At 38.0% G+C, this 27,008-nt stretch overlaps 7 protein-coding genes across 11 annotated transcripts; 4 read left to right on the top strand and 3 right to left on the bottom strand.

Moving 5' to 3' along the window:
• Nucleotides 1–1,803: 1,803 nt before the first annotated feature.
• Nucleotides 1,804–3,180, top strand: LOC107881394 (L10-interacting MYB domain-containing protein-like). Its single transcript, XM_089047929.1, has 2 exons — nucleotides 1,804–2,425; nucleotides 2,526–3,180. The coding sequence occupies exons 1-2, from the start codon at nucleotides 2,063–2,065 to the stop codon at nucleotides 3,090–3,092; spliced, it is 930 nt and encodes a 309-aa protein (XP_088904055.1). The 5' UTR covers nucleotides 1,804–2,062; the 3' UTR covers nucleotides 3,093–3,180.
• On the top strand, nucleotides 3,172–4,634 carry LOC148918478 (uncharacterized). Its single transcript, XM_089048131.1, has 3 exons — nucleotides 3,172–4,085; nucleotides 4,177–4,239; nucleotides 4,474–4,634. The coding sequence occupies exons 1-3, from the start codon at nucleotides 3,329–3,331 to the stop codon at nucleotides 4,632–4,634; spliced, it is 981 nt and encodes a 326-aa protein (XP_088904257.1). The 5' UTR covers nucleotides 3,172–3,328.
• A 348-nt stretch (nucleotides 4,635–4,982) lies between these two features.
• LOC103325018 (S-adenosyl-L-methionine-dependent methyltransferases superfamily protein) lies at nucleotides 4,983–6,250 on the top strand. The gene is given in 3 exon segments (XM_008227138.2): nucleotides 4,983–5,386; nucleotides 5,389–6,168; nucleotides 6,171–6,250. Coding segments are annotated over 3 exon segments (1,116 nt in total). The 5' UTR covers nucleotides 4,983–5,115; the 3' UTR covers nucleotides 6,236–6,250.
• Nucleotides 6,251–8,153: 1,903 nt separating this feature from the next.
• LOC103325019 (Transcriptional coactivator/pterin dehydratase) lies at nucleotides 8,154–10,497 on the bottom strand. Of its 2 annotated transcripts, none has more exons than XM_008227139.2 (7): nucleotides 10,340–10,497; nucleotides 10,200–10,246; nucleotides 9,890–9,987; nucleotides 9,031–9,116; nucleotides 8,832–8,955; nucleotides 8,641–8,709; nucleotides 8,154–8,551 (listed from the first exon to the last, which is right to left on the bottom strand). In XM_008227139.2, exons 1-7 carry the CDS (start codon nucleotides 10,358–10,360, stop codon nucleotides 8,463–8,465), a joined length of 534 nt encoding a protein of 177 aa, XP_008225361.1. In that variant the 5' UTR covers nucleotides 10,361–10,497; the 3' UTR covers nucleotides 8,154–8,462. The 2 variants fall into 2 exon arrangements, with proteins under 2 accessions (XP_008225361.1, XP_088904056.1); XM_089047930.1 differs by having other exon boundaries at nucleotides 9,890–9,981.
• Nucleotides 10,498–10,556: 59 nt separating this feature from the next.
• Nucleotides 10,557–13,329, top strand: LOC103325021 (coatomer subunit zeta-2-like). Its single transcript, XM_008227142.3, has 6 exons — nucleotides 10,557–10,683; nucleotides 11,852–12,011; nucleotides 12,139–12,286; nucleotides 12,400–12,477; nucleotides 12,739–12,823; nucleotides 12,943–13,329. The coding sequence occupies exons 1-6, from the start codon at nucleotides 10,681–10,683 to the stop codon at nucleotides 13,000–13,002; spliced, it is 534 nt and encodes a 177-aa protein (XP_008225364.1). The 5' UTR covers nucleotides 10,557–10,680; the 3' UTR covers nucleotides 13,003–13,329.
• LOC103325020 (uncharacterized) lies at nucleotides 13,180–17,239 on the bottom strand. Of its 3 annotated transcripts, none has more exons than XM_008227141.3 (8): nucleotides 16,977–17,239; nucleotides 15,680–16,481; nucleotides 14,971–15,159; nucleotides 14,756–14,847; nucleotides 14,368–14,427; nucleotides 14,199–14,268; nucleotides 13,776–13,979; nucleotides 13,180–13,655 (listed from the first exon to the last, which is right to left on the bottom strand). In XM_008227141.3, the coding sequence occupies exons 2-8, from the start codon at nucleotides 16,334–16,336 to the stop codon at nucleotides 13,269–13,271; spliced, it is 1,659 nt and encodes a 552-aa protein (XP_008225363.2). In that variant the 5' UTR covers nucleotides 16,337–16,481; nucleotides 16,977–17,239; the 3' UTR covers nucleotides 13,180–13,268. The 3 variants fall into 3 exon arrangements, with proteins under 3 accessions (XP_008225363.2, XP_088904054.1, XP_016648715.2); XM_089047928.1 differs by having other exon boundaries at nucleotides 15,680–16,319; nucleotides 16,977–17,163; XM_016793229.2 differs by having other exon boundaries at nucleotides 15,680–16,316; nucleotides 16,977–17,163.
• Nucleotides 17,240–19,706: 2,467 nt separating this feature from the next.
• LOC103325022 (Serine/Threonine-kinase, putative (DUF1296)) lies at nucleotides 19,707–26,698 on the bottom strand. Of its 2 annotated transcripts, none has more exons than XM_008227143.2 (10): nucleotides 26,210–26,698; nucleotides 25,453–25,496; nucleotides 24,949–25,063; nucleotides 24,715–24,832; nucleotides 23,556–24,205; nucleotides 22,855–23,122; nucleotides 22,500–22,776; nucleotides 21,695–21,856; nucleotides 20,445–20,906; nucleotides 19,707–20,293 (listed from the first exon to the last, which is right to left on the bottom strand). In XM_008227143.2, exons 1-10 carry the CDS (start codon nucleotides 26,403–26,405, stop codon nucleotides 20,000–20,002), a joined length of 2,586 nt encoding a protein of 861 aa, XP_008225365.2. In that variant the 5' UTR covers nucleotides 26,406–26,698; the 3' UTR covers nucleotides 19,707–19,999. The 2 variants fall into 2 exon arrangements, with proteins under 2 accessions (XP_008225365.2, XP_008225366.2); XM_008227144.2 differs by having other exon boundaries at nucleotides 21,695–21,853; nucleotides 26,210–26,697.
• Nucleotides 26,699–27,008: the final 310 nt, after the last annotated feature.

Genomic DNA, 27,008 nt, shown 5'->3' with positions numbered 1-27,008 from the left:
AAAAGTAAGTGAGGCAAAGTCCTTGGGTCAGTGTCTGCATTAATTGGGTTTGGCTAAGGTCACTGAGGACAAGCAGTCCCTAAAAACATGGTAATATTTTCTTAATCCTTTGCTCTGATAACAGCAATATAAAAATCTGCATGAATTGCAAGTCAGTCCAGAAAGTCCAACGTGCCCCCAGTCCCATATTCATTTTTAATAATTTAATTTCCTAAAACCCACAGGGGCTGCAAGAAAAAGAGGAAAACAAAATGACAAAAGAGGAAATAAAATAAATCCAAAGTCCTGATTGCCAACCCATGCAACTCTTTTTTCAGTTTTCAGCCGTTGGATTCCACCACTCCAAAATCTACATCAACCTGCCTCATCTGGAAGCCCACACAACTTGTCCTAATCGAACGGACAAAATCATATATCAAAATCTCAAATCCATACTCTTGCTCACACACAAGCAGGCCCCATACGCTGCTCCTGCTGAGATAGCTGAAAAAGCCACTCACTTTGTTTGGGAGTGCTTTTGGAGCAGCGAAAAGCGCTTCTAAATGGGTGAAAGCGCTTATGTCTTTTAAAAATGGTGTTTGGCAAAAATTGCAAAAGCGCTTTGGGTGAGATCCAAAAGCACTTGAGTGGTTTTAGAAGAAGCACTTGAGAGATGCTTCTTCTTAAAAGCTGAGACAAAACACGAAGACTTGACTTTTTAATGAAACTTTAAAATGCCAAAAATACCCATATTTAATTTTTTTTAATGCCAAAATACCCTTGTTCTATTTTTTATCTCTATCTCCTATTAAAACCAAAACTACCCTTGAAATATCAGACGCCAAAACACCCAACCCTAAGCTTCTACCCGCGAAATATCAAACGCCAAAATATCAGACACCATCTCTCTCACACAATCTGCTCTGCAGCAACAAAGCTTCACCTCAAAGACTCTTCAAAGAACACCCTTCTTCTTCTTCTCGCCTTCACATCCACAAAGTCACAGACACACCAACTCTTTAGATTTTTGGACTTCATACTTCAGGGAATTCCATATCTGTGGACTTTTCATCTGTTATATTTCTGCTTCTTCGAAAGAGAGGTAAATCATTAATTCTTGTTAACATATCTTGCTTAAATCGCATGTTTTTGTTCTGTTAGTTGGTTCTTGTTGTTTCCAAATTTCTTGGCTTTTTTGTGTGTTCTCATAAATCCCAGCAATTGAACTTGAAAAGTTCCTGAATTTTTCGTTGACCAACAATGTATTGAAAAAATAGTAAAATTTTCTGACCTTGGTTACGGTTGCAGGCCGTGGATTCCATGGGTCATCACTATCAACGAACAGCACCTCTGTAATAATGAAAAATAGATTATATATACCCTTCTCATGTTTTATTTTTCCTTTGATATTTCTTTGATTTGGTCACCGTTTTGTCCTCTTGGATGGATGCATGCAAAAGGAAGTTATTTCATGCCTTAAGATGGTGATAAGTGCTAGAATCTGATTATGTTTCCTTGGATTATCTAATTATTTGTATTATTGTATTTCCTTTCATACATGTGTATCCAAACTGCTTTGGTTACCAATAATTTAAGGTGGTTCAATATCGTTTAGCATTTTAATTAGTACTGCTGTTTCATGATCTCTCTTATAAATTTTGTCTTTATTTATGCTGTTTCATGCTTTAATACTCTCTCACACTCTCATTAATTTTCTGTTTCCTGCTTGCTGAATTGTGAATATGCTGGATATGCTTGGTGAATGTTTAATGTGTTGGAAATTAGTGAACGTAGGTGAGTCATTGAAGGTTTGATGTGCTGGAAATTAGGATTGTTGATGAAATGTTTATGTTTTGAAAGTTTTAAATTGATAGAATGCTTAGTACTTGAAAGCAGGTTGGGTTTGACTGAACTTTTTATGTTTTGAAAGTCAGTAGCAGGGTCTGTAAATAATAGTTTTTATTTTTTATTTTTTCAGTTTTTTCGTCAATTAAGTTCTACAGTTTTTTTCTTTGACAAAAAAATAATAGTTGCATAGAAAATATTTAATTTGTGTTCATTGTACAATCTTCTTAATAGAGTAATGTATAATAATATGGATAAACCATCACAAGATGAATGTGGAGAAGAAAGCAAGAAACAAGGAAAGGCTCATTGGGATGATGAGGCTCTTGATGCATTTATAAAAATTTGTGTTGTTGAGACAATAGCTGGAAATCGACCAGGTGGCCATTTTAGTAAGCAAGGATGGAAAAATGTTATAAGGAAATTTAGTGAGTTGACTCAAAGGACCTACACTCAAAAGCAACTCAAGAACAAATGGACTGGACTTAAGAAAGATTGGCAATTGTGGACATCTTTGGTTGGAAAAGAGACTGGTCTAGGATGGGATCCTGTGAAGAAAACCATCAATGCTAGCAACGAATGGTGGGACAAGAAAGTGAAGGTGAATTTCTTGTCATACAATTGAGTTTCATTTTCTTAGACCTAAAACTAATATACATAGTTTTGTTAGGACTTTTTCATTTAAGTTGATATTATTGTAGGAGACTCCTGAAGCAGCAAAATTTCGAACATGTGGATTGAAACATGCTGATCAATTAGACATTTTATTTAAGGATATTGCTGTGACGGGTGATGGAGCTTGGGCACCATCACAAGGTTTTGTCTATGATGTTGAGAATGAACTAACTCGTCCAACTGAAAATAGTCATGAAGATGGTGTGTATGACTTGGAGAATGGTCTGGAGTTTAATGATGGCCTTGATAATATAGATACTGTTGATACTTCTCCTAATATTGAAACTTCCACACAAGATAAAGCAAAAAGAAAAAGGGATGGTAAAAAACCTGCAGTTGGGGAGAAGGTGATAAAGCGATTAGATTCTATTTTAGAGTCAGTAGCAAATCGAAGTTCTAGAAACAACGACAAGCCTGGTTGTAGCATTGAAGAAGTTATGCAAGTTGTAGAAGGCATACCTGAAATTGTTGAGGATGATGAGCTTTTCGTGAAAGCTGCAGATGTCTTGACTGAAAGAAAGAATAGAGAGATGTTTGTTGCATTAAGGCAAGCCAACCGACAAATTATGTGGCTTAGGAGCAAGAAAGTTTAAATTTAGTCTTGGTTACTTTCTTATTTGTCTTAAAATTTTGAGTGGTTTTGAACTGATATTATTAACTGTACTTTATCTTTTTTATTGTCATATTCAGTTATTATTTTGAGTGCTATTTTTCCTTTTTTTTTAATGAGGTGGAAGTGTTATTTTAATATACCATTCTTTCATACATACATACATACATACATACATATAAATAGGTATATATAAGTTTTTTTGTTTTATTTTTACAGATGAGTTCTAGTGATGGTGATGGAAATAGTACACACTCTTGTACAGATGATAGTGACGATGAATTTTATCAGTTGATTTCTGTAGGATGTGTTGTAGCTATTTCTGAATGGCTTAAATATGTTGACAAAGAACCATGCAGGACTTCTTCGCATATCGGATATAAATGGGTAATGGATGTTTTAAATGGTCATAAGGTAAGGTGCCATGAACAATTTAGGATGGAAAAACATGTCTTTATAAAATTGGTAGAGACACTTACAAGTTCATATGGTTTGAAAGAAGTTGGAGATATACCATTAGTTGAGGCATTATCAATGTTCCTCATCGTTTTAGGTCATGGGTTCACTAATAGAATGGTCCAAGAAAGGTTCCAACATTCTGGTGAGACGGTGTCAAGGTGGTTTGGGATAATGTTAGATGTTGTTTGTCGCATGGCTAGTGATATCATAAGTCCACAAGACGCACAATTTAGGAGAGTTCCGGATAAAATTAAAGATGATGATCGATATTGGCCATATTTCAAAGATTGCATAGGGGCAATTGATGGTACACATATACCAGTAATCGTGCCTAGAGAAAGACAAGTACCATATATTGGAAGAAAAGGTATCACTACCCAAAATGTTATGGCTGTATGTGATTTTAATATGTGCTTTACTTTTGTGTGGGCTGGATGGGAAGGTGCTGCTCACGATGCACGAATATTCATGGAAGCCTTACGAAGACCAATTTTAAAGTTTCCTCATCCACCTACAGGTAACTAAATACATATATTTTTTCTCCAATTCAAATTTGTTTTAATTTGTGATATAGTAAATAATGCTCATGTTGTTCTTTGTTGTTATAGGTAAATATTATCTAGTGGATGCAGGCTATCCACAAATCAAAGGATATTTAGGGCCATATAGGGGTGAGCGATATCATCTTCCTGATTTTCGACGTGGAAGTCAACCAAGAGGGAAGAAAGAAATATTTAACCACAGGCATTCTTCCCTAAGATGCACAATCGAAAGAACTTTTGGTGTTTGGAAAAATCGTTGGAGAATGATAAGACAAATGCATAACTTTCCTATGGAAAAACAAATACAAATAGTTGTTGCTTCAATGGCTCTTCACAACTTTATAAGATGTCATTCTATGACAGATCAAGAATTCCAACCGTATGATGATGATGATGAGCTACTTCCCTCTGGCGGGGCGGGAGTTACTATAGGGGAAGAGATGGTTGAAGAACAAAATCTAACCCATGGGCATGAGATGGCTGACGAACGTGAGAGAATTGCAAATCTTCTTATGTCTGGTTAATTCTTTTTTCATTTTCAAAAAATGATTAAAAATTATACTTGGTGAAATTCATACTTTTTTAAGTCGTGTTTTTATTTTGAGATCCTGTGAATTTTTATTTCCTATATTTATTATAATATTTTGGGATTCTTTAAATTTTTGTAAAGTGCTTTTAAAAGCACTTTTACTGTGTCAACCAAACACTCAACAAAATATCAAAAGCGCTTTTATGTAGTGTAAAAGCACTTTTAAATGTGACATCCAAACAACAAAATGCTTCTTTGTAGAAGCGCTTATGTCATAAGCGCTACTGGCATACGCTGCTCCTCGGAAGCTGAAAAAGCACTCAAACGAGCCCTTACTTCACTGGTAAGTCAAACGGTCACTGCACCGAGACATTAGATTCAAGAAGAAGCTCAAAACCAAAATCTCAAAAATTTGCAATTCCCCAAAAGAAAAAGCCAGAAATATAGAGAGAGAAGAGAGAGTGAGAGTGAAGCAAATGGGTTTCACAATGGGCCTGAACCTGCTGCTCTTGATGGCTATGGTGGCCACCAACATACTCTCACTCTACCATCTCTCCTCCACTATCCAAACCCCCAAATCCCCAGCTCCACAGCCAGTCCCTGACCACCTCCTCCACCAGCTCCACACCATACGCGCCACCATCAATCACCTCACGCACCACTACCCATCTCCACCGGTCACCGCCAAAGCAGCCAAACCCACCATCCCCTCAGATCTCCTCCTCTACTCTCAGCTCTCCCCCATAGCCTCTCCTGCCATAACCACCCTGAGCTCCTCCACAAGTACATGACCTACACCCCCTTCTCTCTCTGCCCTCTTGACTCGGACCTCGCCGAGTCACTCACTCTGCGCGGCTGCCACCCTCTTCCTCGCCGCCGCTGCTTCACCAAAACCCCGCCAAAACCCACTTCTTCTCTCCCCCAGAACCCATTTCCTTCTTCGCTTCCAGACGCCAATGTCTTGTGGACCAAGTATTCGTGCAAAAGCTTCAGCTGCCTCAACCGCCAGAACCTCAATTTGGGCTTCGACCCGCCTCACGAAGTGGTCAATTTCATGACTTACAAGTCCGAGCTCGACCTCCCCATCCCTCAGCTCTTCCAAATCGCCAAGGCGGCCAACTCGGTCCTCCGGCTCGGCATCGACATCGGCGGCGGGACCGGGTCCTTCGCGGCGAGGATGAAGCTCTACAATGTCACCGTTGTCACCACGACCATGAACCTCGGGATCCCCAACAATGAGGCGGTGGCGCTGAGGGGGCTGGTGCCGATTCACGCGCCGCTGCAGCAGCGGCTGCCAGTGTTCGATGGGGTGGTGGATCTGGTGCGGTGCGGGCACGCCGTGAACCGGTGGATACCGGTGACGGCGTTGGAGTTTCTGCTGTTTGATGCGGATAGAGTGTTGAGGGGAGGAGGGTACTTGTGGCTGGACCATTTTTTCAGCAAAGAGGCGGATCTTGATAAGATTTTTGGACCGTTGATTGGGAAATTGGGGTACAGGAAGGTGAAGTGGGCGACGGCGAGCAAGAACGATTCGGTGGGTTGAAGAATGGAGAGGTTTACTTATCTGCTCTTCTCCAAAAGCCTGTCTCAAAATGAGGGTTGAGATTTGAGGTACTAATGTGGTTTATATTTTTGGGCAGCTTTGAGTTTGTGTCTTGAATCTGCAAGTTGTTGTAGAAGTTGATTAGTGTAATTAGTTGGATATGTCAGCTGAATATGATTATACTTGAATTAACTAGATCGAGGATCACATTACTTGAATAGTTGTGGGTGAAGTTTTGTGTGTAATCTTGCTTGATCTAATGTGGGCATTCATGTCTTCGTTGGACTAAGTTCTAGGACATAGTGAGTCACATTAGTCCTAGGCTATTGTAATAGTCGAATAACCAGGCTTTCAGGAGGAAGATGGCATATGAGGTGCACAAACTAAGTTAAGGTGGCCCTGGTAACACTTTTGGTATGCCACTGGAATAGGAATAGACTAAACTTGTGAACACCGAGTATCACAAAAATTTCGTAACATCGGTGTTTCAATTGCTAGTTTGTAGTTGTTTTTCCTCAGAAACAGGGTATTTTAGGAAGAACTTCTCTTCTAAGGGTAACTAGTGAATCAAATAAAAAATCAATTGAGTTTTATGCTCTATTCTTTGCTAGCAAACCTTTCTAAGTTCTAAGGAATTCTAAAGAGATGAAACATTCAGTTCACATGCATTGACTTGATCAGACTATCCTTCTGTGGAGCAATAAAAACAAAAGGTGGTAGAAAATGCATCAATTTGATTGTGTATCCTAGACTCTTCTGAACCTTGCACTATTGTAGGATGGAAAAATGTACTGTTGCTACTTGAGAGTAGAATTTGCAGGAACTGGAGGTGTGTTTGCTAGAATTTACGATGGTGTAATGTAGGCAGTTTTTAAATCCTAGATGTTACATACTCATTCATTTTCCGAATTGCTTGGAAATGGTGGCATTGGATAATCCCCATATCCGCGCACGGCGATTCAAACTTATGGTTTTTATTTTTATTTTACTTTTCAAAGGAAAACATCAACTGATACTTTTGTAATACTGCTAACTGTAACTTCAAATCTGACTAGTTTGAGACGGGGTTTGGTGCTAGGCTTGCAGGTATTTCTGTCAATCTTTGCTCTTCAGCTGATAAGAAAACGTTACGCACAATTACCTCCCCGTTGGAAGATGGGGGTCCTTGGTCATTGAGCCATGAAGCAGTATATTTACATTCTCTGGTCCGAAGTGAGTTGAGCTCTTATCTGCTTGTTAATGAGGTAAACAATTGTCAAATGTACCAAGACTTGTATGGGGACATTAGGCCGGATGTAAATTCACGAAGGGTCCCCTCCCCAAGGGAAAAAAAGCTGAAAATGAAACATATTAATGGCTTTTTGTGGGGCTCTCGACTGATTGTAAGGTTTGTTCCCATTAATTCTTGAGAAATAAATCCGCAGAGCGATTATGCTTTTTGGTAGGCTAACACTTGTATGGACCATATTTATGCACGGAGTGGCTGAAAGTGTTGCAAAAGCATGGAATTGGATTCCATGCATAAAAGGATAGGGGAAAAAAGAAAGCAAGCAAGGAAAGGAAAGTGGGTAAAACTTTCTAGCTGTCTGCATGCCAATCCCATGACAAGGTTTCTAGATCTCGTCTCATAAGCTCTGCCAATTGTATAGACTAAGACTTTGTTTATTATTATAACTTTTTTATAATAAAAAAAATACAAACGATATTCTACTCTAAACTAATCTCAACTATAGAAATGGAGATTCAAACTCAGGTGCAAAATGGAGAGCACAACCACCCTAACCAACTAGGCTAAGCTCATATCTCCTTCATTATAACTTTTTATATGTTAGTGTGCCAGGTTATAATTATTATTAACAATTAAATCAATAATTTATGAGATATAAAAGAGGTGAAATTGTGGATTTATTAAATTTTTTTTTGGGTGGAAAATTGTGGATTGCAGTTCTACAATTCTAATTGGTAAACTACTTTTTAGCAAAATTCACTCTGGGTCATTTGATTATGTGCCAAACTGGCGCTTAGGAAGATACGTCGGGCCCGGCAGGCCCAAGTTTGAGCCAACATTTTACCCTTGGAATGAAATTTGATTTATTAAAAAAACTAAAAAGCGAAAAAGTAGGAAAAAAAAAAGCCTTGGTAATTGGCTTCAGGCACACTAGACAGAAAAAAAACACACTGAACTAAGATTTCCTAAGATGCTTCATTTCACGGCAAGATGCCAAGAAAAAAGCCAAAAGCATGTTTTCCCATGGCATCATATCACCCGATTCTGGCAGCTCAGTTGGTAGCTTTCCGCCTCAACAGATGTTGCATGTTGAGTGCATTGATCTTAGCAGCAAGAATGAAGTCGTTCTCAGTCAATCCGCCTGCACAATGCATTTCATGTCAAAAACTCATCCTCAACGTGCAGTAAACTATACAAACAAATTGGTTCTTGGTAATGGCAAGTCCTTACCGACTGCATGCGTCCATATCTCTACTGTTACATTGTTCCATCCAACAAGATGAAGGTCTGGATGATGACCTGCAACATAAACATTATTGTTGCTCATCTACATTAGAGACATTCCACCTTACTCAAATTCAAATGAAATATTCATACATGCAGACTGCTATGGATCAGAAAACAAAACAGGCTTCAAATACCTTCTGCTTCTGCAACATCAGCTATGAGCTTAAACATTTCCAGTCCTTTTGTGAAGGTCTTAACTTTCCATGACTTTTTCAGTCTCAATGCATCACCTTCACTCACCAAATTCCATCCATCCACCTAAACCAAATATATTAGCTTTAAAAGAGAAGTGTACACGTGTTTGTTTGTGTGTATATTCATTTAGTCAGAAACCTTTGTGATTAAATCACTTGCTGCTTGTTCAGTCATGGGTCGCAGATCCTTTGAGTTGCAAGGGACGCACTTCTTTATTGACAAATCTGATGCAGCCAGAAAACAGTGCCACATAAGAAGAATAAAATTTCCCTTAGAATCCAGCTATGACAACACTAGTATTACCAAATTTTGATATTACAGAACAAATAGCGTCAATAACCAATGCCCGTCATATTGGATAAAAAGGGAAACCTGTGGATAAGGCCAACAAATCAAGAAGCAGGTTCCTTCCCCTTAATGAGTAAGAGCTTCTATATTCTACTGGAAATCGGACAAGCTAATTGAGGAGGATAGAAAGCAAAAACAGAGATGAACCTACCAAGAAGTGAAGATTACTTACCAGTCACCACAACACAAGTGATGTTTGCATTCCTAACCCCTAATAGGATCGGGAATAACTTAAAACTTTACAGTTTGCTCATAAAGGTCTCGAAGTGACTAGCAATATCTCAAAGATGTGAACCAAGACAAGATGATTTAGAATGGGGCCAAGGCAATAAAGTTGACAAACTAATAGATCACAGACAAACTGGATATCAGCGTGATGTTTGTACTTTGTGGATAATTTAGCTTTCGTTCCATTGTTCATGTGGATTAAGGATTGCACACAAGAAAGAGGAGCCTTTCCAAGCCATATCTCTTATCCTGAGAAGCAAGGAAATGCAGCTCATTTCGAAAATTTTGTGAATGGATGGGATGTTTTACTGCATGGTGGCACTTTAAGATTATTTGAAAGGTTTACGTAAACAAATCGAAGTTTCGAGTGAAATTACATTTGATTATCAAGTTACAGAAACAGTGGAAGGGCTACACGCACCTTTGCCAGTGCAAAGAGCTCTAAATCCACAAACTGATTTTCTACAAGATGACACTCCCACATAGTTCTGAAGTATCCCAAACACTCGGCTACTGGAGCTGTATTTAAGTAAAAATTTCATCTTCACAGAATAATACAACTCAAAAAGCAGATTCAAGTGCTACATAATCAGAAAAGATGAATGTAACAATCAATCGTATCAGCTATAAAACTTGCTCTATTTTATTTCAATTTTGAACAAAGAATTTCATCAAACAACATATAATCACATGACTAACGGAAAACAAAACAGGGGCATGTAGGGAAGTACCGTCCATGAGCTCCAACCAAGCTTTGAAACACCGATGTTAATGGCGCCTGAAAATTTCCCAAAAATGTAAGCAAAGTAGCAGAAGCAGAGAGAGAGAGAGAGAGAGAGAGAGAGAGAGTTGGGTTTGATTTAATGGTTACCTTCTGCAACAGCCGACTCATGAATCGTACTTTAAACTCTGGATGTGGATGTTGATCGGTGGTGGTGATATCAGATGATGAAACTGTAATTTTGTCTTTGCGCGAAGCTTCCGCGGTGGATGTGATTGGGCAAAAATAGAAAGAGAACAAGGGTGAGGTGGAATTAGCATAGAATGTGTGGTGAATAAGTATAAAATAAAAATAGTTTCGGGGTTATTATCGAAATAACAAAAACTTAAGTGGTGGCTTGGGGAAAGTATAAAATTGAATAACGTGTCCCAAAAACAAAAAATTTCGCTTCTTGTGCTGCTTCATCAGAGACTCGCTCTTCTCCGAACAAAATGGTCAGTTTCTTTTCACTCTCTTCCCCTTTCTCTCTCTCCCCTTAAATTCCAATTCCAATTGATTTAACAATTTTAGGGGCTAGGGTTAGGGTTACATTGGTATGAGGTACTTGATCTATCCGTGAGTGGAATGATTAGAGGCGGATCCAAGTTGTTTAGAACTGGATCTTGCAGATCCTGCAACAGCAACACAACTGAAATTCATATTCTTGAAATTATAGCTATATATGCATGCACTTTCTGATTAAAACTAATACAGCGTCCTAATTTTCACAAGCTTTTTATGTTGGTTTGTTGTTAATTTTGTGCTGCTATATGACAGGAAAGCATCAATGTCATAATGGTAAACATGGATCCCATTTGAATTTGTAATAATAACTTTAATTGAGCTTGGTAGGGACTTACTGAGTTACCCTAGCCAACCATGACCCTGGGAAAATGATTTCACATCACAAGTTTTTTATGTTTGTTTGTTCTGTTTCATGTGAAAGAGATGTTCTTAATGTTATAAATGGATCCCCATTTGAATTTTTAAGATGTTTTATATACGGTATCTCCTTCGAGCTTCATAGGACCCTGCTGAGCTTGCAACAGAGTTACCGTAGCCAACTACGATCCTGGGAAATGATTTCAGTAAACTTGTAGTAGAAAGTATTCAGTAATATTGTCATTGACTGCGTTTTATGTGTGTATCCTATGTGGTTCCGTATGGATCGCAAAAAATTTATGCAATCACAATGTTAATGCACATTTGCTACTGTAGTACCAAAAGTTTGTCATGGATAATGTGGTCTGAAAGATGGTACACTTTATGTCTCATATGCTAATTTTAGATGTACAAGAACACCTTGCGACCAATATCTCTTTATTGTACAGCTGCAATCCAAATTTCAGGTAAATTTAGGCTTGCAGGAACAAATGATTGACTATTAACTTTTGTAAAATGATTTGTTAGATAGAGTCGGTTACCATATTATGTTTTCATATAATTTGAGGCAAGACATTTAGTTTTCCCTGATAATTATGAATGAGTAAGATATCTACCTTAAGTGAATCTTGCTAGGGCTGTTTCCTTTTAATGGCAGGGCTAGAATCAGTTGCTGTAGTGATCCTATTATGATTCAAAATTTTGGCAATCTTTTTATCCTTCATTGGCTGTTGTTTGTAGGAGTCGTGCCCTTCCATTAAGAACATCCTCCTCCTCGATTCTGAAGGGAAGCGTGTGGCTGTCAAGTATTATTCAGAGGACTGGCCAACGAATAGTGCAAAGGAATCTTTTGAGAAAGCTGTATTTACTAAAACTCAAAAGACAAATGCACGGACAGAAGGTAATTTGAGCTATAATTATTTTTCTGTTGAGGTTATATTCTGTATATGTTATATGTCATCCAATTATTCTAATCCCTATCAACTGCTATCCATTTCTATATTAACTTGTTGCTTCTTCATGTACAGCCGAGATAGCAATGTTTGAGAACACCATTGTAGTCTACAAGTTTGTTCAAGACCTTCACTTTTTTGTTACTGGGGGTGACAATGAAAATGAGCTCATTTTATCCACAGTTCTCCAGGGATTTTTCGATGCAGTTGGCATCCTCCTTAGGTTTTTTGCTCCCTCCTTAAAGCTTGCTAACTTATCCTCTGTTTTTGTATAATCAAATGTTTTACGCTCAGTAAATTAAATTTTGATGTTCATTTAGTCTTGCTTTTGTCCAGAGGCAATGTAGACAAGAAGGAGGCACTTGAGAATTTGGATCTCATTTTATTATGCCTTGATGAAATTGTTGATGGCGGGTAAGCTATAGTCTTCACGTTAATAAAGTTTCTTAGTGTTATTCAGTGAGTTCAATTTCCAACCTTTACATTTTTTCTTATAAGCTAGCATGACATAAGAAACAGAGTGGTAGCAGTTTACTTGAAGAGAATATTGATCTTTTTAGATATGTTGCATGTATTCACCTTTTGTTTAGTCTGGTTGTATTTCTTTTACAATTCATGAGCCGCCTATGAGTGCAAATCTCACTTTTGGGGCTCAACTCTTTCTTTTTGGTGCAGTATTGTCCTCGAGACCGATTCAAATGTTATAGCAAGTAAGGTTGCAAGTCATAGCATTGATGCTGGAGCTCCATTGTCCGAGCAGGTATACCTATGCACTAGATAATTAAATTTGACTTGTAAAAAGATTCCAAGTCAACAAGTAAATAGCCTCCCCCTGCCACCATATTTTATGTTGTTAATGCATATATCTTTTGTTTGCAGACAATTAGTCAAGCTTTGGCCACTGCGCGCGAGCATCTAGCTAGATCACTTCTTAAATGATTTGTACACCATATGAAAGAAGAGAAGCAAGGAGAGAAAGAACATCAGTTTTATGTTTTTCTGTCCAATATACATGGCGTGCTGGTTTTCAAGTATCAAATTAGCTTAAAATGTCGCATTGTTATGAAATTTGATTACTTCTGTAGAACTTGGTTAATTTGAAAAACTAAGAGAGAATTTGTTTGCCAGCTCTGGATGATATTCACCACTATTCACGAATACAAAATTTCCATTATACAAAATGTACTTCAACAGTTGTAACATGCTCATTGAAGGACAATATAATCTGCATCATGTGGGAATGCATCGCCGGCGGTTGGGGTTAAATTATTCCGGGACACTTTTTTACTAACCTGGGCATGAGTCTCTGCCTCATGCTGAAACATCTGAACTAACTCTTGAAGCTCCAACTTTCTAACTTTTACTTGCTCTTCCGTGATTGGTTGTTTCAACCCAAGGTAGAGCAAACCAACCGCAATTAGCACCACTCCAAGAAAGACGAGAATGGCTGCAAAAACACCAAAGGCATACGGTGCGTTCTGTGCTCCGGGCATTCCATCGACATTGATTCCAAATAGTCCGGTGATGATGGAAAGGACGAGGCCACCGCCACCAAAAACAGCCAAGTTATGCGTCACTCGAAGGCTTCTATCCTGGGTTAACCATTCAGAAGACAATGAATTGACTATTAAACGAATAAAAAGCCGTTTTAAAATAACAAATGGAAATTATAAATTTCTCTATATTTCCCATTTTGTTTTATGAGCACATACCTGCAGCCATGCACGAACAGTGCCCTGCATCACATCCTGAATGGTAAATAAGCGGCCCCGAACAGCTTCCTGCTCCTCAATCATTTCTCTTGTGCTCTTTCTTATTTGCTCTAATAAGTTTCTTGCTACATTTCCTCTCAAATGTAGGAAAAGCTCGAATACAATCTCCTCCCTTGCATGAAGTGACCACTTCACTCTGATAACCTGCATTTGAATTTTTCAGCAAACCTATCGACTTCAAAATATAGGAAAACAATAAGATAAAATCCGGCCAACTCTTTTTAAAGAACTTAATTTGACATGTAGCTTGGTAGGCACCCAACAGAATCATGACTTGAAAAAAATTATACACAATTAATATCCCAGCTGAAGGTTCACTGGAAGTGTCTTAATACTTACTAACTAGCAAGGGATTTAGCATACCTGTCTTGATAACTTTCTGATTTCTTGGTTGAGGATTATAAATAATAGATTCATATCCTCATGGTTTCTCCTACTCATAGAGGAAAAAAAGGTTGTCATAAACGAAGTAGAAACTAATTAATGAGAAAATATAAGTTTAGGAGGAATGGTTGTATGCATATGGAAGAACCTGTTCATAAATTTTAATTCAACCTCATCTGCCACCCCAAATATGGACTTACGGAATAACCTGTAACAACCAAGACAACGAAGGAAACCACAAGTTAAGAAACTAAAATTGACAAACATGTATGATGCATATATAAATGTCAAACATGGGCAATGAAAGAGAATTTGAACTTCAATGAGAGACAGACGAAAGAACTTCCAGATACTAAACAGACTAACCACCCATGTTGAAGACATCATTATAATTATAAAATCAAATCTCTATATGATCAAAGCCTCAAGCATAAAAGATGAATGCTCATGCTGACACCAATATTTGATGTATCACTTTGCAGAGTAGGTAGGCTTCTGTAATTTTCACTATAAAAGAAAATTAATATTAACATTACCTATCATCCCATCGAGAAAGGCGGCAAGTTAGATGTGCTATGACTTCATGCACTGTTCTAGGTATGTTATAGCCGCCAGTGGAAAGAAGTTCCTAACCAAAGCAGAGAAGCAAACGATTAAAGTACAAACCCACAATAAGTCACACAGCACAAAAAAGTGTAACTTATTAAGAAGATCAAAGGCATTGAAAGAATCTTTGTCAAACATGAACAACCTGAACTTCTGTGATACCCAACACATTAACGCTTGATACCGGCCCCTTTATATGCAAAACAGTTACAAGGAAGTTTTGTGCTTGCCAGGAGCGAAGTACGATGGGAATATCATCCTCGTCAACAAATGGATTACCAGCTGACTGTCCCAAGAGCTCAAACAACAATCCCCCAGCAACCCTAACTGGGACCTGAACAGAAGTATCAAACCATAAAAAGAAAAAACCAACAAATCCAGAGTCCAGAAAAGCCAAAAGTCATAGTTGCAGACTCTTAGTCAATATGTTAACGATAGCTTCGATGTAAGAGGACTCTCACAAGCACAATGCAATTACTTTCCTAGCTGTCTCTGTCTTACTCAGAGTCCAATGGTGAAAAGAGGGTTAAGTTAAAACCATTTCAACCAACCTTCCACATTTCCAATTTTCATAACGAACATACTCCTTCGCATTGGAAACACATATTTCCAACATAAGAAGATCCTAATAGTTCATAAAACTTATCAATAGTTTCTAAGTAACACATTCATGATATAATCTATTCTCAGTTTTTCTCTTGGGTCCAATAGAAGGTGGCTCCCCTGACATCCAATAAGCCACCAATTCATGGTTGAGGGATTCAATCCCAGGTCTTTTTTACTATTACAAGAGGATTTACTAAACCAATCCTACCAATTAAATAGAAATTTCAGATATTTAAAATGCAACTTACCTCATATAGCAGGTGCTTCATCCTGTCACTAATCAGTCGACTTTCATCTCTCAAGGCTAAACTAACGGCAGGGTGCAGCCACTGGGCATTTCTGAGCCATGTATCAACTGATGGGTGACCTGCAGAGACATGGCACCACCAAATGGGCCCTGCTGGACGCTCCCAATAGGGAGCTGCTAAATCTGCAACAGTGAAGTCATCTTCATCATCCACCCCAAACTCCTGACACGCCCAACCAGAATCAGCTTGCACAGTTTGGACAATTTCTGAAAGTCTAGACCACCCAATTGGTACCCAATGACCACCCTCAAATCTTTCAATATCATGTTGAATCTGGCTACCTCTGTAGTCATCACTTGGGGACTTGCTCCTATCTTCCACTGGAGAAGAAGACTCAGAAAATCCAACAGAAGGAACACGCAGCCTCTCATGCTCACCATCTGTTTGTTGTTTGGTTAGGATTCTTGAGCCAGGTTTCGAACTAATTGATTTCTTCCGGCCTCGAATAAATTCGAAAGCGCAAATAAGTCCATCTGTCCAAAGATCACTTCCAGCAATGGCATCTCTACTAGGACAGTTTTTATGGCTATCTAGTTTCTTCATCTTATAACCACGGGAAGAACTGTTCTCACCAGCCCTGCTTTTGTTGTGTTCCATCAATGCACATATAGAAGTTAACAATCAGTTAATAATAGTCTCAGGACCGCAAGGAGCAAAAGTAACCAAGAGGCTGAATTGCGTCGCAGCTTTGGTTCGTCTCTTACAAAAGACAGGTTAAGCTGTTGCTGATCACAGCTAAATACTGCAATGTTTGGAAAATTATCAAAACATTACTATAGTTTCACTCCCCATCTTGACACAGCACAACTCATAAACATTTAAAACTCGCCATTTTTACATGCATTGCAACCTTCAAACTAAAGAATTCACCTCCTTTTATCAATGGGAAGCATTCTTAGTTTTATCCGGACCCTATAATCAAATTTTGTAAAAATAAAATAAATAAATAAAAAAGAAGAACAAGAACAAGCAACCAAAATAAATCAGAAAAACCTGAACTCTACCCATATAAACAAACAAATAAGAACATAATCCAGAAAAGTAAAAAATTTACCCAACAGAGAGAGAGAGAGAGAGAGAGAGAGAGTTATCCCAGACAAATCAGAGGAAAAACAATGATATTGATAAGAAGAAAGTATGCTGAAGAATTTAAATGGTCAAGTAAAGGTTCTGGAATGAATTAAACAAAGATTTCAATTCATGTAATTACTGCAAGGAAATGAGAGGCGAAGCTTACCAAAGAAAAAAGGTAGAGTGCCCTTCGAATTAATTCCCATAAAGACAATGCCTTTGTTTGGTTTTTCCCTGAGAAGAAGGTCTAAAGTTGAAAACTTTAACGCACAGGAACTTGGAAAAGCTCCGAATCTATGAGAAAAAGGAAGGACGTGAGAAGGCTGCTAACCATGTATGGCGCCTTGGTGGCAGAGAGGGAGTGTGTGTGTGTGCGTGGCGAATTGCGATTTGCTTCAAGTTGAAGCTCAAGCTCAACCAGCTGTGGAGGCCCTATCAGAATATTTTTGGGAGTTTCACTAAAACACCCAAAATGGGGGTTGAAATTATAAAAAAACTCAAGCATTATTTAAACATATAAACACACCCAAAACCCATCATTATACACACTCAAAACCCATTTATAAACACACCCAAAAAGTTGACTTTGGGGTTAATTTTGGGTGTGTTTCTATGTTTAAATAGTGCTTGGGTTTTTTTATAAATACATGTCTAGAATTGGGTTTTTTTATAAATTTGTAAATATTTTTTTTAGCTTATGAACTTTTTAATACATGTGTCCAAAAGAAGTATCGAGTTAATTTGGTATTGTTTTCATTTTATATTTTTTACTAGGTTATGAGCGCTTGTGTGATTTTGTGGCTATTGATCATTGTGTGTCTAACCTAAGTTATAGCCCAAGTGAGTTTTTTATTTACAAATTTATAAATAAACCCAATTCTAGACATGTATTTATAAAAAAATTCAAATACTATTTAAATATAGAAACACACCCAAAATCAACCCCAAAATCAACAATTTTATATTTTTTGGGTGTGTTTATAAATGGGTTTTAAGTGTGTGTAATGATGGGTTTTGGGTGTGTTTATAAAGTGTTTTGGGTGTTGGATTTTTTTATAATTTCAGCTTCCATTTTGGATGTTTTAGTGAAACTCCCTTTTTTATTCTACTTATAGTCTTAGTTTAAAATTTAGTAGTCCACCCGTGAAGTAAATCTAGCCCAACTTATTTTGAAATTCTAGTCTATTTTTGGAACTAATCTTACAAGTTTATTTTTTAGATGAAGTTATCAAGAAATTGCAATGGGTGTAAACATTGCACTTCAAAAATTGTAACGTATTCATTAAATGATGAGACAATCTGCATCATGGGGGAATGAGTTTTTATACAAAATTTCAGATGTAGCAAAAAACCCACATAAAAAGACACAAATATCCTCAAAATTAAAACTCACATAAACCTAGAAGTTAAAAAAATTATATTAATATTTCGCAGGCGATCATCTTTTACCAGACTTGACAAGTTTTGTTTAATCATCTCAAAATTAATACATTTTTATTGCATATAAATTGCTTATGTTTGATCAAGCAGGTTTTTGGCTGATTTGTGTGGATATAAAGGTCTTGTTTGGAAGTCTGCAATTGCGGGGCTGCTGTTTTCTACAGTGTGAGTAATATTTGTGCAAAACAAAACGTACCCCTCAAACATGTCAGAAGGGATCTTAAGGAGTCCACTACATCTGTCATCAAGGTCGACATCATAACAATTAACAAGTAACACTATAAACAACACTCGCATCAACACCAATCTAATACCCATCCTCAAGAGTCCAACTACCATGGTCATTACTACCACAAACAAGAATTGGAAAGGGGTCGTTGGGAGAGTTTACAAAAGGAGTTTAAACGTAGGGAAAGAAAAAACTCATTGTAATGAAATCATTTGAGAAGATAGTCAAAGAAGGTGGGAAGGAGTTTCGTGTGGAGATGCAAGCAATCGATTTTACTTTGAAACTTTTTAGGTTTATGTGAGTTTTAATTTTTAGGGTATTTATATCTTTTTAAGTGGGTTTTTTTGTTATATTTGAATTTTTTTTTTAATTTTATAGAAACTGATATTAATGAAAGTATGAGCCTAATTTTGGCTATTTTTGATAAATACTCTGTGGGAATGCATCACCAGCCGTTGTGGGGTAAATTCTTCCAATACACTTTCTTACGAATCAGGGCATGAGACTCTACCTCATGCTGAAACATCTTAACCAACTCTTGAAGCCCCAACCTTCTAACTTCAACTTGCTCTTCCATGATCGGCTTTTTCAACCCAAGACAGAGCAACCCAACTGCAATTAGCACGGCTCATATAGCCACGGGAAAGGCTGAAAATACTCCAAAGGCATATGGTACATTCTTTGTTACTGGTAGTCCATCAACGTTCACTCCAAATAGCCCGAGGATGATCGGAAGGACGAGGCCGCAGCCACCAAAAACGGTCAGGTTATGTGTCACTTTTAGGCTTCTATCCTGTGCAAACCACCGTGTTAAGTAACAAGGAAGTTTTGCGCTTGCCAGGGTCGAAGTACAATGTGGACACATTCTTAACGTGTTCTATTCTCAGCTTCTCTGTTTCACTTCCAGGTCTATTTTGTTAGTACATGAGGCATGCAAATAACCTCGTACAGCATGTGTTTCATCCAATAAAAGCATAAGTATACCTAACCCAAAAAACAAAAAAGTTGTGCCAAAAATTAGAGGGAGAACAATGAACTTGATTAGAAGAAAGGTATATTGAAGAAGAGAAAATGGTCCTTTGAAGCTTTAATGGAGTTTTCGCCAAGAAAACTGAATCTTTAATGGAGTTGTCCTTTTGCCATCATCACACTTTTACACATTCATAAGGGTTCATGTGTAAGGTTTACTCATGCAAAGGAACCAATCTAGTGATCCAAGTTCAAGACTTGTTATGAAAAACAACTTTCCACTATAAGAAGAAAAAATAAGAGACAAGAAAACCGAAGAAAAGGGACGCAGTAAATCCACTAATCCAAATTAGCACACGTGTTCCTACGTTAAACATGACCAAGAAATAGTATCTAGAATACAACCTCGTGGCACAGGGCAGCAGCCAGTCTCTTATGACCAAACAATGATACATGATGATTATTAAGACCGCGATAATGCCTCTGGTTGGCCACTTTCAAACTCACTACAAGACCCTGAAAAAAAACTGGGGAGACGGAGGTGACTCAGATTAGTAGGTGTTTTGCCACAACTGTTGAGACTGCTTAGAGGGTTGGCCTTGCGAGCCACCAAGGGACGTGTCCCTGGAACTTTGCTGTTGATGTTCCAGGGACATTCCCGTCTGAGAGTGATAGAAGTTAGGGGGGTAACCAAGAGCTCCGGCGAATTGCTGTGAAGGTTGCTGAGCTTGCCGGAACCCAGCATGCTGCTGATTCTGACCCTGAAAGCTGTAATATGTGCTGGCTGGAACAGCAGACATTGCTCGCGAACCAGGTCCATGAACCCACATGCCTGAGTTGTCATTCTGGAAGAGGAAAAAAAAGGAATAAGAATACCATTTAGGATTCAAAAGAAGAATGACGTATCACAATCATAGGCAAGATTTCCCCAAGTACGAAGTAGTAGTTGTGTGTGAGCACTTCTCACGAGTTTTCCCAAGACCAGTGAAAAATTACCTGCTGAAGTGAGATCAAATGGCTATTGTCCTTGTACTGAGAGTTTATAACATCATCGTAGCCAATTGTTGTGCCTGTAGGTGCTGAGGGTGGATTCAGAGGAAAATTTCCCCCAGGAATGTTGGTTGAGCTACCAAACCCATAACCAGACGGAATATTAGCAGACTGAGGCAAACTGCTAACAGAGACACTATTTTTATACTGTGGGAGAACTGCAGCCAGAGACTGATGGTATGTGCTGTTGCCAGCAAAAGTCTGCTGGAAAGCTGATGGCATGTATGTGTAGCTCTGAGGCAAGAAAGGATAACCGATCATGTTCGAAAAATGCCCCAGAGGAAGAGTGGGTTGGGAATAAGGGTGCACCGCAAGGTGTTGTGGAAGAGCAGGTCCGGTCGCAACACTAGCACCAGGCAGGTTCTGTGGAGTAGGCTGAGGTGGAGAAATACCACCTGCTCTCAATGCCTGCAGATACAAAATAAAATAATTGGAAGGAAATTTCATATCTTTAATGTCGTGTCTATGATCAGAAAAATAGAGAATAGGTTGACCCCAAAACACTAAAAAATGAACAATTTCATTCTTTGCACTTGTTGTCCATAATAAAAAATTCGAAAAAAGGATGTATTCCATAGGATTAGAACATGCACACAAAATAAAGAAAACACAGGCAAATGCCTCCCATACATAAGTTGCAATCATAAATAGTAAATTCTGAAAGTAATAAAATCAAACCATTGAAAAAATTTAGTATCAGGGGGGACCAGAAAACACCTTCCGTTTTCCCCCCTTCGTCGGCCCCCTAATATCCTCCCTTTACCACATCATGGGGGTTTACAAGAGATCCCTAGAGGCTCGCTCAGAAAAGTAGAAAAGATAGATAGCCTTAGCTCATTAAAAATAGGCTAAATTAATTCAATCACGAGCAGAAGGCATCTGATTGCACCAACAAATCCATGGCCTTCACAGAACAGAACAGATAAAAAGTAAATTGCAGCCAACTTAATGTACTTTGACTAATATATGCTGCATACATTGAGTTTAATTTTTGGATTTAAGCATGAATCTCGATTAACAAGAATGTTTAAACATCTGCACTTATGTTATATTCTAAAATCATTCATTTAACTTATTTTATGCATACACAAGTGACTTACGTCCACAAAATAAATTGTAAAAATGTTTTTATAATAGTCAAAATATATACTGAAAGAATAATTAGTAAGTTCAATACACTATAGAAAGGAAGGCACCTCTGTCATGGAGATGGTGGGACCACTGATAGAAGAAGCCGCATTGCTGTATTTTGTGGGCATGGATTGTGACACTGGGAAGGGTGAGTATGGAAATTCTTCCCTTACAGCCTGAGCACTTGAAGCCAACAGAGTGCTGGGCAATGAATTCGTATACGCCTGCTTTAATTAGATATGGGAAGTGAGATTCAACTACATCAGAATATCTTGGTCCCATAAGATTGATAAGATAGTGGTTTTGAACATGCAAAATACAATACAACACTATAAGACGAACAAAACCACCAGGACTGCATGATCTAAAGTATACCGAAAATAAAGGATAGGCTTCACCTCATACCCACTTTCATCTTCCCAATTTAATTTTTCCAATGTTTACCAATTCTGTTATATCCTTCTAATTACTGGCTTCATATTTCTTACCTAATCCTCATCACCACCATGCAGCCTTTTCTTCCCTAACTTTTAATCCACTTGTGAAGATAAAGCACTTAGCAATAAACACACACACAATACTTCCAGCACTAGCATTACATGTAATGTAGCTGTTACTTAAGCTAATGTTATAATTTAAAAGAGAGAGAGAGAGAGAGAGAGAGATAGAGGCAGGAACGATTACAAAACTAATAATGCAGTGAATCTAAAAACTCTAAACATGTGAGATTTGTATTTCCAATGGTGCTTGCATCAGAACCAACTCACAATGTATTGCTCAGCCCAGAATCAATTATGTGGGACTGCATCATTACCACAAAACTATTAACGCAACAAATAAGAAACACAACTTCATAGTTAATCCAATTACCATCACACTTGAAAAGGGAGCAATATTCTGCATCTGTGAGCTTGTCTGTGGGTGAGAAAATGCCACATTCAATTGTTGGGAGTTCTCATATGCAAATCCAGGTGCAGAAGGAAACACATATTGATTCCCCTGAGCAGCTTCAGGGGTTTCCTGTTTTAAGACCTCCGGTGGTGAAGCTGAAGGAGAGTCATAATCTCCACCACTGGCCACAGTTCTATGAACCAAATTTCCATCGGAGGCATTTATGAGATGCTCATCTCCGTAATACTCAGGATTTCTGCAGGAAAAGTTTTTCTTAAGATGATGCTAAACAACCAAAAATAAAGTCAAGGGTAATACTATCGCAAGGACATACCTAGGATCTGAGTGGCCAATTGCAGAAACATCTACAGCCCCAGATGTCTCTTCCACATTGCTTTGTAGTGGCCGAGAGCTAGAAGTAGCAGAATCAGTGCCAGATCGGAAACTGCCAAAGCTCAAGTTCAAGCAATCTGGAGTATGGAGTTGAAGGTGATTCGGGATGACCACAGGAGGGTTATCATCTTCAGGAGGTGCTCCCCTATCATCATTCTGTAAATTAAGTTGCTGCAGGTTTGCAGCTACCGATGATGCGTCATCTTCAGCTGAGAAAAGGAAAGTGCAGTTTCTTGGTAAAAAAACAGCATTCAACATTCTGGAACTCACAGGACAGTTTAAATTAGTATCTCCCTTATCCAGGAAAAAAATTAGTTAACATTCAAGGAAAAGCAAGTAACTGTTCAGGTCAATGTCCTACACAGTGGAGTCAGTTTTTTTTCCCTGATTCAAGATACTAATTTCACATGTTATAACTGAGTTTTCCATTCCAGGATATTCACTGATTTTGGTTACCATCTTATGCAGTCACTTGAACTTTACAAGATCAAGTAAGTTCAAGTAAAAGTATCCATACTAGATGTTTAGATCGAATTTTATAGTGGAATGTTGAAAAAAATATAAGAAAAAAATATAAGTTACAAAGAACAGAAAATAATGGCATACTGCAGGCCCAGCCAAAAAAAAAAACATGGGGGTAACCTTCATTTTCCTCGAAAGCATGTCTCTGCGTTTGGTAGGAATTTATGTCCTCATACAAGCTATTATCAAAGGCAGATGCACCTCCTGAATTATCTTCTTGTATATGTCTACCAGACACAGAAGTAGGCCCATTATGGCTTGGAAATGCATCAACAGAACCATCTTCTTCCACCTGAACCTCATCTAGCTGGGATATTCTATGTTGATTAGTTCTATCCAAGGGCAAGTTAGATGAATCAGCATACATCTCCGAGTTTGTGGGTGCCCCTAAAACAGAGGACATGCTAACAGAAGGTGGATCAATCAAGGGCCACTCATCATTGGGAGATAGATATTGGCTTGCAGCAGCTCCAGGCTCAGTATGGGTCGCTGACACCTTGGGAACATGATCTTGTGATGGATGCAAATTGTGATGAAATGCTGCTTCAGAAGGTGCCACAACATCATGATGGTTACCACTATGATTAGGGGGTTTTGGCGTGGTGGAAGTCTTGGCTTGTGGCCTACCCATCTTAACAATATCGGCCATGGAAACTTGACCTGGAACCCCTACCCATGCAGACTGATATCCAGTAGAAGGCTGTGAGGATGAATATATTGCATCATCTGTGCTTATTGTTGAGATTTTATTTTCAGTCCCCACAGAGTCACTGCAACATATTTTACACATAGATGAGTAATACTATAGAGTTTGTATCATCCACCACATAGTTTAATATGAACAGCAATGCATACCACCCAAGAGCTATGAAAGTAACACAAAAATACCAGCTAGAGAAAAACTGTTAGAGACTACAAATAATTATGGCAATGCAAACAAACCACGTGTGATTTACATGTCAAGACTCAAGATGTAGAAAAGGCCTAATTAAATTCTTTTGCAATAGTAGCAATGTCCACATGAGCACAAATATATCGAACAGAAGCTTGTTAGAAATGAGGCTACTCATAAAAGTGGAAGTTAAGTGCAACCAAATACCCAACAGATCAGAGGCTTTTTCTTCGAAAATTTAAAATTAAGTTAAGATAACGAAAGAACAAGAATGAACATAAGAAGGTTAACAATCAAAATTAATAATTGTACTATAGTTGCATTTTCTACTCTTCAAATCAGCGAAGAAAAAAAAACTGTATCAGTTTGAGGTTTAAAAGTTAAAACCTGTAGGATGTAGGTCTTCGACTCATGTTATGTCCTGCCATGCCAGATGCAGAACCTGCATAAGCATGTGTTCCGTTTTCCTTCTTGTATGCAGACTTACCATGCGAAAAACCAGACTCTGAGGGGGAAAAGAAATTGATAGGTGAGAGACTAAGTTCATCAACGTTCCACAGAAATTTCAAACTATGTAAACAGTCTTATCCAAACTTTGAATTGCTGCGGCTGGCCACATACCATTAGAGCTAAAGTGGTTTGATCCGCCACGTGCAGCATATCGGTCACCACCTCTACCACCATGATTTGAGGTGTTATTAGCACCACGGGACCTGGGCTCCGTTGGTTCCTTATTCTGAAGCAAAATGAGAGAGAGAGAGAGAGAGAGAGAGAGAGGTTAAAAAAAGATACAAGAACAATGTCACGACCAGAATGAAAAGACTAAAACCGTAATACTAAACCAGAGCAAACCCCTTATCAATGTACAGAAAAAAGATTAAGTACATTGGTCATTTAACAAATAAACAGCAGTAGAATAACGAATATATAAAGGCAACATAAAATGTAGAAAATGAGGTATACCCTAAAACAGATATCAAACCACCCACACATTTTGCAAATAAATTATGTAATGAGAAAACATAACATTTTCTAAAATATAGGATTCAAACCATGAAAACAACAAGGATGGTAGGTAAATGACGAAACATGAACATCAAATCATGCAAATGTCATAAAACGAACCTCCTTTTTCTTTTCTCGTTTGCTCTTCACTTCATGAAAAGGATCTACACAAGATATAAGCTTTACATTAGAAGCAAATATCAACAAAAACATATATCGTATAGTATCACATTCATATAAGCTCTGAGACCTCAATAGACTCAATAAGGAGTCGATAAATTACAGACAAGACTCAATCTTCAACTGAGATTTTGCAAACCGAGCATCAGTAGTAGCATGCTTCACAGACATAATTAAAGTTGAATGAGTACAAAATTCTTAAAGAGTTCATTGCTTTCATTTGTGTTCCAGTTTTCTGACTGAGAAGAGTCAATGAAATTTCATATCTTGCAAATAAACCTGAAGCTCCAATGTATGATTCTGTCAAACAAGATGAATGAATGACTCTGTGTATGAGAGAGATAGGAAACCCAGAAAAATAAATAAATAAAACCCAAAAGTGGGTATAGCTCAGAAAAGCATGACATTAAAAGGTTGAGTAAATCATTTTAGGAAATTGATATACCAAATAGTAGGGAAAACATAAAACTTTATAAATCAAATGAACAACTTCCTTCAACCCAAAAAAAATATTTTTCCCTTATAATTTAGAAAACCCGCTGGACTGACATTAATAGTACAGTTTGGCTCAGTCCAGTACGAACTTTCCCAATACCCTAAAATAGCAAAAACCAAAAATCACAAAACCCAACACTTGAAAACAAAAAATAAGAAAAAGATTAAAGCTTTGTTTGCAAATACAGAGAGAGAGAGAGACCTTGGGCGAGGAGGCGATTAACGGCTTCGTTAGGGTCCATGTTGCAGTCTTTAAGCATAGCATAGATCTCCTGCTCAGTGCAGTTATTGACAATCTCTTTCAAGCTCTGCACCATCTTCCGAGACCCCGCCGGTATACCCGAAAGTCCAGTATTGCCCTTGCCATTGGTGGCCACGCCTCCGCCTCTCCCGCTCATTTTTTTTCTCTCTCTCTCTCTCTCTCCCTCTGTGAGAAAACCCTTAGATCTGAGACTGCCGGTACGGCTTTCTTTCGCTTTATTGTTCGTCTCAGTGGTTCCGCCGCTGCCAAACAAACAAAACACAAGCAGAAGAGGAAGTAGAAGATGAAGATAAATATCCAAAGTCTCTCTCTCTATCTCTCTCTCCTTCTCTCTCTCTGTCTTTGCACCGAAAACCCTCCCTTTCTCTCTTTCTTTTTTCTTTCCTCTGTGAGTGTGCAAGTTTTTTTATTATTTTCCGTTTCGCATATTGAAAACCACTGCGGTTCTTTTTTATTTTTCCTTAACACCCAGTAATTATTGTTATTATTCCATGGTGCATAGTAAAAACTTATAAATTGTTACCTAAAAAACAAAATTGGCAAAAAGCATGAACATATTATTCTCTCAGATAAAAGAAGAAACATATTTTTTTTAATCTTCCTGGTTAATAAATTTAGCAATACACTATGCAAAGTTATATAATAAGATAATATTTTCTTAAATAATAATACAATTTATCATTCTAATTTTTCAGCTTATTATTTTAGTTATTTTCTTTAATTTTTCAACTTATTATTA

This window comes from Prunus mume, linkage group LG3, assembly GCF_029339155.1.
Source record: "Prunus mume cultivar Tortuosa linkage group LG3, ASM2933915v1, whole genome shotgun sequence".
NCBI classification, from domain to species: domain Eukaryota; kingdom Viridiplantae; phylum Streptophyta; class Magnoliopsida; order Rosales; family Rosaceae; genus Prunus; species Prunus mume.
Note: the sequence above shows the minus strand (reverse complement) of the source record. Positions and strands in the feature narration are given on the sequence as shown.

Coding starts and splice junctions, on each gene's coding strand:
- LOC103325020 (XM_008227141.3), bottom strand. CDS start 16,336: ATGGAACACAACAAAAGCAGGGCTGGTGAGAACAGTTCTTCCCGTGGT. Junction 14,848..14,970: donor TGGGTATCACAGAAGTTCAG/GTTGTTCATGTT, acceptor TGCTTTGGTTAG/GAACTTCTTTCCACTGGCGG. Junction 14,269..14,367: donor GAATTAAAATTTATGAACAG/GTTCTTCCATAT, acceptor CTCTATGAGTAG/GAGAAACCATGAGGATATGA.
- LOC103325022 (XM_008227143.2), bottom strand. CDS start 26,405: ATGAGCGGGAGAGGCGGAGGCGTGGCCACCAATGGCAAGGGCAATACT. Junction 23,123..23,555: donor TGCTTTCGAGGAAAATGAAG/GTTACCCCCATG, acceptor TCCTTTTCTCAG/CTGAAGATGACGCATCATCG. Junction 20,294..20,444: donor ATTTGATCTCACTTCAGCAG/GTAATTTTTCAC, acceptor TTCCTCTTCCAG/AATGACAACTCAGGCATGTG.
- LOC107881394 (XM_089047929.1), top strand. CDS start 2,063: ATGTATAATAATATGGATAAACCATCACAAGATGAATGTGGAGAAGAA. Junction 2,426..2,525: donor GGTGGGACAAGAAAGTGAAG/GTGAATTTCTTG, acceptor ATATTATTGTAG/GAGACTCCTGAAGCAGCAAA.
- LOC148918478 (XM_089048131.1), top strand. CDS start 3,329: ATGAGTTCTAGTGATGGTGATGGAAATAGTACACACTCTTGTACAGAT. Junction 4,086..4,176: donor GTTTCCTCATCCACCTACAG/GTAACTAAATAC, acceptor TTGTTGTTATAG/GTAAATATTATCTAGTGGAT. Junction 4,240..4,473: donor ATATTTAGGGCCATATAGGG/GTGAGCGATATC, acceptor ATTCTATGACAG/ATCAAGAATTCCAACCGTAT.
- LOC103325021 (XM_008227142.3), top strand. Junction 12,012..12,138: donor GACAAATGCACGGACAGAAG/GTAATTTGAGCT, acceptor CTTCATGTACAG/CCGAGATAGCAATGTTTGAG. Junction 12,287..12,399: donor GCAGTTGGCATCCTCCTTAG/GTTTTTTGCTCC, acceptor GCTTTTGTCCAG/AGGCAATGTAGACAAGAAGG.
- LOC103325019 (XM_008227139.2), bottom strand. CDS start 10,360: ATGAGTCGGCTGTTGCAGAAG. Junction 10,247..10,339: donor TGAGTCGGCTGTTGCAGAAG/GTAACCATTAAA, acceptor GGAAATTTTCAG/GCGCCATTAACATCGGTGTT. Junction 8,710..8,831: donor TGATGTTGCAGAAGCAGAAG/GTATTTGAAGCC, acceptor TTTATGTTGCAG/GTCATCATCCAGACCTTCAT.